The sequence below is a fragment of the Coenobita brevimanus genome, chromosome 16 (genome assembly GCF_032717465.1).
Source record: "Coenobita brevimanus isolate Jiangsu-jjx chromosome 16, ASM3271746v2, whole genome shotgun sequence".
Classification (NCBI taxonomy): Eukaryota; Metazoa; Arthropoda; class Malacostraca; order Decapoda; family Coenobitidae; genus Coenobita; species Coenobita brevimanus.
This window is the reverse complement of record NC_136969.1, coordinates 15,507,012-15,518,972: the sequence shown is the minus strand read 5'-3', so window position 1 is coordinate 15,518,972 and position 11,961 is coordinate 15,507,012. Positions and strand designations below refer to the sequence as shown.

The following is an 11,961-nucleotide window of genomic DNA, read 5'->3' as shown; positions in this document are numbered from 1 at the left end:
TTGTCCAACTCTCTAATGCAAGAGTTAACCGTTACTCTCAGGCCTTCATTTATGCAACAGGTCAGCTCTGGAACTGCCTCCCTCTGTCTGAATTTCCTGCTTCCTGTGATCTCCCGTCTTTCAAGCGCAGTGTGTCCAGGCATCTCGAAATGAATGGATCCTGAAATTTGCTCTCTTTTGTATTGTTTTTGTTTCTTTCTTGGAACCTTTGGTTCCTTCTTCCTCACATTAAATGTGTGTGTGTGTATATATATATATATATATATATATATATATATATATATATATATATATATATATATATTTATTTATATATATATATTATATATATATATTATATATATATATATATATATATATATATATATATATATATATATATATATTGTATTATATAAAGGTATAGGGTATAAGGGAGGATCAGCTAGAATGATTGCTGGGAAAGATTGTCTATCTATCTACCTATTGCCAGACGCCTCAATCCCGTTTGGGGTGGCCACAAACAAATCGCCTCCACGTCGTCCTGTCCTCCGCCATTTCACTGCCCTGCTCCCAACTCACATCTCCCTCTCTCATATACTTCTCCACTCCATCCCTCCATCTCATCCTCGGCCTCCCCCTCCCTCTTCCCCCCTCCACCTCACTCACATAAACTCTCTTCGTCAGTCTTTCACCCTCCATCCTCTCCACATGGCCAAACCACCTCAATGTGTTCCTCATAACACTTCCTATCACATCCACATCCACACCACAACGCTGTTTTATATCCTCATTCGTCAGCTTGTCTCTCCATGTGACTCCACAGGCTCCTCTTAAATAACTCATTTCCACTGCTCTCACTCTTGACTTGTGTCCTTCCAACAATGTCCAAGCTTCACTTCCATGCGTTAGAGTTGGTATCACAGTACTGTCATGTAGTAACTTTTTCACTTCCATGCTCACTTCATGGAATATGATATTCTGGCAGGAAAGGGCAGTTGGACATGGTGTAAGTGTGCTGGTTAAGGAAAAATGGGTGAAATACGTCATGAATGTAATGAAAATGAATGGAAGGGTTATATTAGTGAAAATTATGTTCAGTAGACTTACAATTTCATTTATATCAGTTTGTACTGGACAGGCTGGATTGGATGATGAAGAAATGATAGATTCTGGGATGACTTAATACATGTGGTAAGTGGCAGGGAGGACGATGAAATTGTACATTTGTATGAGGATCTAAACGGTCATGTGAGTGAAGCAGCTGAGGGATAATGAAGGGGTAAATGGGGGATGTGCATATGGTACGAGGAATGAGGAAGATTCTCGAGTTTTCGGAGGCAATGAACATGACTGTCTGCAACACACATTACAGGAAAAGAGAGAGTAGGTTGATTACATATGTGTCGTTTGGAAACAGTAGCCAGATAGACTATTTCCTTTTTTTTTTTATGCAAGGAAGAAGGAACCAAAGGCCAGGAGCCCACAAACTGTTCCTTCCAAGAAAAGCAAAAACAATACAAAAGACAGCCACATTCAAGATCCGTTCTGATCTTCATTCCTGGTCGGAAGGGCTGATAGGATGTTGATGAAGAATGTTAAGTTATGGGGAGAGAAGAATGTGTGCAGCAACACAAATTACTGACTGTGACATGGTGCTTAAGGTGCGGGTAGTGAAGAAGAGGACCTATAACCTAGGAGAAAAATATGGAAGTTGAAAAATCAAGCAGTAAGGGATCCCTTCTGTAGCGATATGAGTAGAGTAATGGCTGAACAGGACGCTCTTGACAGAAGTGTTATCGAACAGTACAGAGCCTTCAAGAATAATCTCCAGAGAGTTAATCATTAAGTGTGTGGATGGACAAAGGACCCTCCAAGACATCAAGTACTGTAATATGGTGGTGGGATGAGGATATGGAAGCTGCAGTTAAGGAGAAAAGATGGCTTTTCAAGGAATGCAAAAAGGGTAGTAACAAAGAGGAATACTTAGCTGCCAAGTATAGGGGAAAATCTGAGTCTCAGAGACTTACTGGAAAACCTAAATAGTGTGGAAAGGAAGACTATGATATTTAAGGTGGCAATTCAGATGAAGAGGAAAAACAGGGATATCATAGTTGACCAGTGTGTGATTAATGATGAAGGTAGTGGTGAACAGTGGTGATATTAAACCCGTCACGTCCCGAGGTTTTTCGCACCTCCGACACCACCCAATCCCGAACTATTTTGAAAAAAATTTTTTTGGCTAAAACTTCCGCTTTTGTTGAGAAACAAAGGAAAATCACCAAGAAAGGGCTTACCGTGGTCCATAAGTGGTCGGAACAGGCGAGGTACCCCGGGCCAGGTATCGTATTCTATCATTGACGTGTGAGTTGCTCACGTTTTCTATGGTAGGAAATATTGGGAGAAACAACAAACACCTCCACATTTATTGAATTTGAACTAATAAACAATAAGAGTAACAATAAAATGAATTTCAGTGACATATATATAAAAAATAAGCATTGTACCTTCGCGCGAGCATAGCGAGTTGGGTCCGAGTGGTAACAAGCTATGTGCTAAGTTTCTTGTATCAGTCAACATAACATTTTTTTCTACTTGTATACTTCTGTTTCAATGACATTTTACCAATTTTTACTGTTTGTAAATGTTTTCAGCTGTTTTCATTCATTACGATGACATGCAGTATAAGTATAGCAGACATCTGCTTACTAAGCGCACTCGCTATGACTCGTATTTCAACATACCCAATTGTTTTATCACTTTCCTATTATATTTTTCTTTACATAGAACCTTTCCTCCACCACTGTAAATGTTTTCAATTATTTACATTCATTACGAGGGCATTTAGCGAAATGCTAGCGCATATTCACGTAGCAAGCACAATCTCAAACACTCGTGTTTCATCTTCTACTTTATTTTTTCACTCCAATTATACTTTCCCACTTACATTATACATGTTTACACCCCTATACTGCACTATACATAGTTACTGGCATTATTTATTCAGAATATCACACTAAAATACCCTCGCAATGAATGTTGCGACAAACATAATACTCAAACACTTACATACAAATTTTTCACTTATATTTCACCCTTTCCCACTTGTAGACTGCTATTTTCATAATTACGGGCCTTATTCATTCCACTGAGCGTCAGGAAATCGCATCTATATACACTTGCTAGGAATATTTTGACTTAGAATATATTTCAGCACTTACAATACTTTGAACTTATATTACACCCGTTTGCATTTCCCATAATACCACGTTGAGTACACCGCTTCCCGTCCGATCAGCGAAGTTTAAGCAACGGTGGGTCTGGTTAGTACTTGGATAGGTGACCGCCTGGGAACACCAGATGCTGTTGGCATCCCTGCGTGTCAAGTGGGGTTGGTGGAGGATTAGTGCTCCTTCCTGTAAAACAGTTAACTCTAAGCCATTGGCCACCCCGTCTGGGATACATGGCGTCTGGCAATGAATGAATGATTTTATTTATTCCACTGAGCGACAGAATATCGCACCAAAATACCCTCGCTATGTCTGTTTCCACTTAGATCATATTTATACACTTACATACTATTTTTGCACTTATACCCGTATGCACTTTATACAAATATTTTCAGATCAACAGGACTTATAATTACACTGAGCGTCTGTTTGTCGCATTTACTTCAGAGTTACAGCGTCCTATCGCATTCACACCATATTAGAACTGCATCAATGTGTGATACTCGCTGAAACATGGGTGAATACAGAGACCCATGTCACACTCGACACACTCATAGCGGGTGTCCTTCCTCTGTGTGGTGAGTCTCACCCGGGAATTGCTACACACGTGACACCTGCGTTGGGGCCTAGGTCTATTTGGCTGGGGAGGGATAGGAGTGGGGAAATGGCGGCCGGATATTCTCAGGGGAGTTTGGGCACTAGGGGCAGTGTGGGTGCGATGTAGGGGCCTTTCAACAGCATACCGTGCAAACATCTCTCTTGTGAGCTCCCTTACAAACCCTTCAAAGGTTTCCTGAACTCCTGTTGTCATGGCGTGCAGGTGATGGCAATTCAGAGCAGTGATATTTAGCAAGTGTAAGGACAGTTTCTTATACCACTTCATCGTGGTCCTGGCACACTCGACCGTCGATATCATGGAGTCTGACTGGTCTATCAGGCGCATGTTTATGTTATAATCCAGGAGACACTCAGGTTTCCATGTGTGACGCCTGTTCTCGCTCCGGAAATCCACTGAATCTGTACGGTGCATCAAGGGGCGGTGAACCGTGGACAAGAGTTTACTTCTCTATTATGGTTCCACACAGTTGCAAGTATATTGTTGGCTTTGAAGAAGACAACCTCATTCCTGTCAAGTTTCCGCCCTACCTTGACCATGTGATGCCGGTTCACCTTCACGGTACCACAGATTCCCGTTTCATGCATGTGTAGATAACAAGCGAGAAGAGGGCTAGTGTACCAATTGTCCAGGTAAAGGACGTGACCACAATGAAGGTAGTCTTCCATCAATGTCTTTACCACTGCTCCCGACAGACCAATACTCCGATCTTCTATTATGTCTGTCTGCACCGATGTTCAAGACTATGTCTTGCACATAACCAGTCCTACAGTCACACATAACAAAGATCTTGAACTCAAAATGGTGTCTTTTGCTGGGTATATACTGCCTAAATGAAATATTGCCTCTCCACAACACGAGACTTTCGTCTATGACGAGGTCTCTATAGGGATAAAATGAGAAACGAAAGGTTTGCCTCAGGTGATCAAAGACCAACCTAATTCGCCCCATCTTATCTGTGTTGTTCGCATTTGCAGGATCATCAGCATCGTAAAAGTAGAGGCGACTTAGAATTTGTTGGAAGCGACTACGGCTCATGACTTGGCCAAATATTGGTGTCAGCATAACAGGGTCCCTTGTCCAGTAGGCCGGAATTCTGTTCTTTCGTATAATACCCAACAAAAGGACCAGGACAAAAAATAAGAACATTTCTGAAAGGGAGACAAGGTAATCATATATGATACAATGCCTGTTCCTTGTCCCCAATTTTTCACTCTCACGGCGCTGGCTGCTTGCATAACGGTTGGTTTGGTCAACTATCTGCTCCACGAAAGCCTCACTAAAAAACAGGTGGAAAAAATCCAGCCTGGTGGAATTAGGGTGAATTCCGGGAGCAACGCAGCCAGCATGCCTCTGCTTAGTGAAGGGGTGAATGAGGGAAGAAAAATCACTCCCATCCTCCCAATTCCATCCCACAAATCCCTCGTCCCCATCGTCCCCATCAGCGCCTTCTTCTGGTTGGGGAGAAGATGCTGGTGGGGGAGGTTGGGGAGAAAAAGTGCAGAGGGCTTCCCCACTCACACTCCTCTTCCCTCGGCCTTTTCCCTTTCCCTTTCCCTTACCCTTACGGCCTTGAGGAACATTAGGGGGCTGTGGGGATGAAGTTCGGGAATATTGGGGAGCATAAGACGTGCTGGGGAGTGGTTCCACCCCACCTTCCCCCTCCATCACAACACCACGTGATTTTTCACGCACCCTCACTCGCCCACGTGTTTGGGGATATTGGGAGCATAAGACATGCTGGGGAGTGGTTCCTCCCCACCTTCCTCCTCCATCACAACCCCACGTGATTCAGGATGCACCCTCACTCACCCACGTGATACACCCCGCCGCCTCACACCACCTAGGGAGAGCGATGACTCACTCCCGCCACTCTCACTTTCCATACTCCTCCCTGCACTTTCCCTTTCACTCCCCACTCCCTCCACGGCACTTCCTACCTCCCCCCAAAAAAGACTAGGCCCATACCTGCTCGTCCGACGTGGTGTGCGCTTGGGGCCACGATGAGTTATTACCTCACGTCTGTACTATGTGTCAGCACGTCCCACGGCTCCATCCTCATCCTTGTCATCAAATTCGGGCTCCACATCACGTTGGGGCTGGGCAGAGGATGTTCCATGTTGTTTTTTGGCCGGCTGACCCTCTCTAGCAGCACGATAAGTCATGTACTGCTGCTTCCTGGGGGACAGGACTTCCTCATCACTGCTGGTGGTTTCCTCCTCATCAGGCTGCACACAATCTTTGTCAACAACCTCGTCGTCCAGTGGGGAATCACTGTCGCCTGTAAAGGCTTCCAGGGCAGCTTGAATTTCGTCCTCTCAGAGACCTCTCTTTGCCATGTCTGAGCAGGACCTTTGCTAACAGGTGAGTGACCAAGCTGCAGGTGAGCACGGGTCGCGCGGGGTCGGCGAGTGTCCCCACCTGGTGGCAGGTAGGGGAAGGCCGAGCGACCCTACGTACCAAAAATCAAGCGCAAAATTTGAAAATTGTGCAAATTTTGCACCTTGCAATTGCACAGTACATCGCCGGGACTGGCAAATGCAAAATGTTGCAACGTACCCATACGTCGACGGGATGTGGCGGGTTAAGATGCCGGGACAGAGCATTGTAATCGGTTGCTGAATGAGGAGTTTGACTGGAACAGGGAAGGTTTGTAGCCAGTGGACCCAGTGTTTGGCCTTCGGTCTTTCATTGGTGCTGCTCCAGTGAGCAGGGCAATAGGCAGGATGCATGTTAATAAGGCGGCAGATGTGTCTTGGTTGACTGCTGAAATGCTGAAATCCTCAGGAGACATAGGAGTGGGGCTGGTTACTGAATTAATACATACGATTATATATGAGTGTGCTGTCCCAGGTGATTGACTAGAGAATGTGACTGTAAATGTGTACATGGGGAAGGGTGATGACCTAGAAATAGGAAATTGTAGAGGCATAGTGCTTCTGGACCAGATAATGAAGGTAATGGAGAAAGTTCGAGAAAGCATGATTAGAGAAAGCATGAATATTGATGAGATGGAGTTTGGGTTTATGCCAGGCAATGGGACCACTGATCCCATCACTGTTCGACAGCTTTACGAAAAATATGTAGGACTCAAGAGGTATCTGTTCTTTGTTTTTGTAGATATGGAGAAGGAACTTGACAGAGTCCCTAGGGAGGTGGTGAAGTGGGCATTGATAAATCTTGGGACAGAGGAGTGGTTGGTTGGAGTGGTTATGGCTATGTATGCTGGTGCTCGGACCTAGGTGAAAATGAATGGAATTTTGAGTGATGAGTTTTCCGTTAATATTGGTGTGCATCAGGGGCCAGTCTGAAGCCCCTTATGGTTTATCATGGTACCCGAAGCCCTCTCATGTGACTTCGAAAATGGACTTCCGTGGGAGATGTTGTATGCTGATGATTTGGTGTTGACTGTAGAGAATGAAAAGGAGGCGGAGGAAATATTTAGGAACTGGAGATATGGTATAGGGCACAAGGACTTGAAAGTAAGTGCGGATAAAACAAACTGATGGTATCTAGGGTTGGTGGTGGTACTGACAAAGAAGAGGGAGAGTGGCCATGTGCAGTTTGTCACAAGGGCATGGGCAGTACTGTAATTCCATCTTGTGCAATCCTTGTGATAAATGGATACATAAGAGATGTTGTGGTATCAGAGGTAGATTGGGAGATAATGCAGATTTCACATGTGCAGTGTGTTGGAGACAATGTGTAGATTGTCAGGCGTGTAAAAACTGATCTTGCTGGTGAGTCTCTCAAATGTGTGGAAGAGTTTTGTTACTTGGGAGATATATTATTTACTGTAGGTGGGGCTGGAGTTAGCGCTGCAGCTAGAGTTAGATATGGCTGGAAGAAATTCAGGGAGCTGTTGCTTCGTCTGACATTGTGAGGACTCTCCCTCTGTGTGCAATGATCTTTCATACAGCATGTGTTAGGAGTGTATTGGTGTATGATAGTGGGACCTGGGCGGTAAAGGAAGAGGATATTCGCAAGCTCAAATGTACAGAAATGACAATGATTAAGTGGATGTGCAGTTCACCCTTAAATGCAAAGCATAGGGTGGCTAGGTTTATGATATAAGAGAGAAGAAGTAAGACAGGACTGGAGTGTATTGGTGCTGTGATGAGGGGAGGCAGATGGAGATGGTATAGGCATGTGGAGAGCATGGGACGTAGAAAATGAGAAGTGTGTAGGGTTGCATGGGGGTAGGTTGCATGAGGCAGACTGAAAAAGACCTGGGACGAGGTCCTAGACTATAACCTCAGGGTTAAGGGACTGAACAGGGAGGCTGTCAGAAATCAAGCAGCAAGGAGAATCGCCATTTGGTGACCAAGGCCGACGCATGCAAGCATATCTCTAACAAAACCAAACGAATATAATACACTTTGTACACCATTCCACCTCTCTTCCATCATTCTCTTTCCCCATTGCTCTCTCCATTCCCCGCCCTCTCGTCACCTGCCCTCTTTCCATTCCCACTCATCTTTCATCTCTCCCCTCATTACCCATCTTCATCTCACCTCCATTCCTCTCCCCCCCCCATCCCTCCTCCCATTTCTTCCTTCTCATCTGTCTACTCCATCCCACAGGCCACCACCTCACCAAATGCGCTCTTCATCTGCTTTGAGGCTACTTCCAGTGGCTCTGCTCCTCGGCATCGGCTTGTATCTTGCCTACATGTGAGTACTAAAGCCGGTTAGCGATTCATTTGTAGTACGATTCAGTCCGAAGTTGTAGTTTTGTATATTGTATCCTCTCAAACACCAAATAATATCATTAAGGTTGGGAGGTTCACTCGTGATCACTAATCTCTGACCAGAGAGTTAGCCAAAGTCGTGGCCAGGCGTAGTCTACACAGTCAGACAAACTCCACCATCGCTTCAGAAAGGTGTAGTGCTTCAATGAACAATTTTCTAAGCATCACTGAAGCACTTTTGTTTCACATATTATATTACTTTCTCAAGTAATACATGGTAAGAAACAGGCAAATTTGGTCATAGCTGTTATTTTTAGTCTATAATGAGTGCGTGATATTTGAATTTCATGCTGTGTTTTATTAATCTGTTTATTATTTCACTAACCTATTTCTTAAGGCGAGCCTTTAACCGAGCTGTTGGTAGGTGATAGCCGAGAAATATCCACGATTGCCACAGCAGCCGGCATTCACACTACATATTCTAAGTAAGAATGCTTTATAATATTTATACCATTGACAAAAATTTACTATTACTACTGCTTTGAACTGAATGTTTTTCTCTAGAGATAACAGGCCCCGTTGCCCATAGATATAAACAAGCCTAGATGCCGTATGACACTACTTTAGATGCGTCTGCGCGACCGCCATCTTGGAATGGTCGAGGCAGACGATGTCGTGTTCCTAATGATGATCAAAGCTGACCACTATTTTCATAAAAATGCAACAGCACTGTGCTGCTTTTGGGTGTAGAAAGCGTCGGAATATATCTATGGTGACACCGATAGCATGAGCGGCTCAACTGTCTGGTTATGCAAACGTCCCTCAGCTGCTTCTCTATCCTCCGAAAGGAGGATGGTGGATTGCAGAAGGGAAATTTAAGCCTGCAGTCCACCGAGTTCACGTGTCAGATGAACCAGGAACCACAACCACTACCACCACAACAACAGCCACCATCATAACAACCACCATCACAGTCACCACCACAACCACCACCACAACAACAACAACAGCAACAACCACTACCACCAGCATCACATCCACCACCACAACCACCACCACCACATCAGCAACATCTACATCCGCCACGATAACAACAATCACCACCACAACAACAACCACCACCATCACAAAAACAACCACCACCATCACAACAACAACCACCACCATCACAACAACAACCACCACCATCACCACAGCCACCAGCACATCAACCACCACCATCACAACATTAACCACCACCATCACAACATTAACCACCACCACCACAAAAACCACCATCACTACAACAGCCACCACCACAAAACCACCACCACAACAACCACCACCACCACAACAATCACCTCCACCACTGTCACAACAACCACCACAACAATACCACCACAACAATACCACCACAACTGTAACCACCAGAACAATAACCACCACCACAACAACAACCACAAAAACAACCACCACTATCACAACCACAACCATAACAATAACCACCACAGCAACAACCACAACAACAATAACCACCACAACAATAACCACCACAACAATAACCACCACAACAACAACCACGATCACAACAACAACAACCACAATAACAACCACAACAACAATCATCACAACAATAACCACCACCACAACAACAACCATCACCACAACAACAACCACCATCACAACAACCACCACAATAACTACCACAGCAACAACCACAACATCAATCACCACAACAATAACCACCACTACAACAACAACCACCACAACAACAACAACCACCACCACTACCAGTGCAACAACCACCAACACAACAACCACCACCACCATAACAACAACAACAACAACCAACACAATCACAGCCACCACTACCACAAGAACAACCACCACCACCACCACAACAACAGCAACAACGACACAACCACAAAAAACATCACCACAACCACCACCACCACCACCACTACAACCATCACCACAACCACCACCACCACCACTACAATCATCACCACAACCACCACCACCACCACAACAACAATAGCAGCAACAACTATAACCACCATCACAACAATGACCACCACAACCACCACCACCACAACAACTACAGCATCCACCGCCACCACCACCACAACCACAACAGCAACAACAACGACAATCACCACCACAACAGCCACCATTATAACCACCATCACAACCACCACCACCACAACAACAACAACCACCACCACAACAACCACCACTAACACAACAGCAACCACAATTAACACAACAACCACCACCACCACCAACACAATAACCACCACCACCACAACAACAATAACCACCATCACCACCTCCACCACAACAATATTCATTTTCATAGTCTGAATTCGCTCTAAAAAAAAAAAAAAAAAGCCCCACTATTACATGCTTGACCGCTCCAACATGGCGGTCGCAAAGACGCATAGCCGCTGTACTGAAGAATGGGCGATGCGGCATCTTGTCTTATTTATATCTATGCTGTTGCCATCCAGTGGGAATGGTTGCCCTATTCCTACGCGACGTGTTAGCTGCATCCCCCTTTCTGGTCAAAATGTGTGCCAGTTAATGTCGCTAATTCATAAATAATTATTACGGTATATATGATGCCAATACCCACGTACAATGGCACATGTTTTTTTACTTCTTGGAAATTGCTAAATTGCAGACTGATTAAAGAAATGTCGGCCCCTGTCAGTAAACACAGATTATTATATTATGGAGGAGAAACCATAAGAATATGGTAATATCGATGATATGAGGAGTAGTACGCTTCAGATCACCTGGTTACAGTTCTTTGCCCCGCCCACTAGTGCAGAGGCTGTGTTCGAATGCGTGGCTCGTGTGTGGTCATGACACTGCCCGCCACGCGTACCTGGTCAGAGATTAGTAATCGTGAGTGTACCTTTGCTGTCAAATGAATGTTTCCTCTCTCTCTCTCTCTCTCTCTCTCTACTATCAGCAAACTATATTACTCATCAATAGGAGACCTTTTGTAGCGAAGGGTCACTGAATTACCAAACATCTCTTGTCCCACAGTCCGAGCACGTGATTCAGGTAGTAACCGTGCTGCCACTAATCTATTTAGTGTTGGGGGGGGGGGTTCTTACACTGAAAGGGAAACGAAGTGTGTCTATCCTCCTCATATCCAGAAGTCTTTCCTAAGCTGAATAAAGTCATTTGGTGGTAGCAAGAAAGAGCTTGGTAAGGACTTAAAGTTCGATACGGGTGTGGAAGCTTCAGGGCCCTAATAGGGTGTTTCCCCAAAGAGGCTAGAATCTACTGGCGCGAAGTTGGAGCTACAAGGCCCTTATATGGAGTTTTGTTAAAGTCACTAGAGTCTACGGGAGCGAAGCACAATGTTCTTGAAAACTGTTAGTAAGTGGAAAATACACAGGACGCTACTAGAAATGCTCCGGCATCTAGAAATACTGTATGCCATTATAGTGGAA

The 11,961-nt window shown here is 44.6% G+C and overlaps 1 protein-coding gene and 1 pseudogene across 1 annotated transcript; both read left to right on the top strand.

Moving 5' to 3' along the window:
• The first annotated feature begins 3,234 nt into the window (after positions 1–3,234).
• Positions 3,235–3,351, top strand: LOC145391112 (5S ribosomal RNA; annotated as a pseudogene).
• Positions 3,352–6,713: 3,362 nt separating this feature from the next.
• LOC145390978 (uncharacterized) lies at positions 6,714–7,067 on the top strand. The gene has a single exon (XM_080265712.1). The coding sequence runs from the start codon at positions 6,714–6,716 to the stop codon at positions 7,065–7,067; it is 354 nt and encodes a 117-aa protein (XP_080121838.1).
• The last annotated feature ends 4,894 nt before the right edge of the window (positions 7,068–11,961 follow it).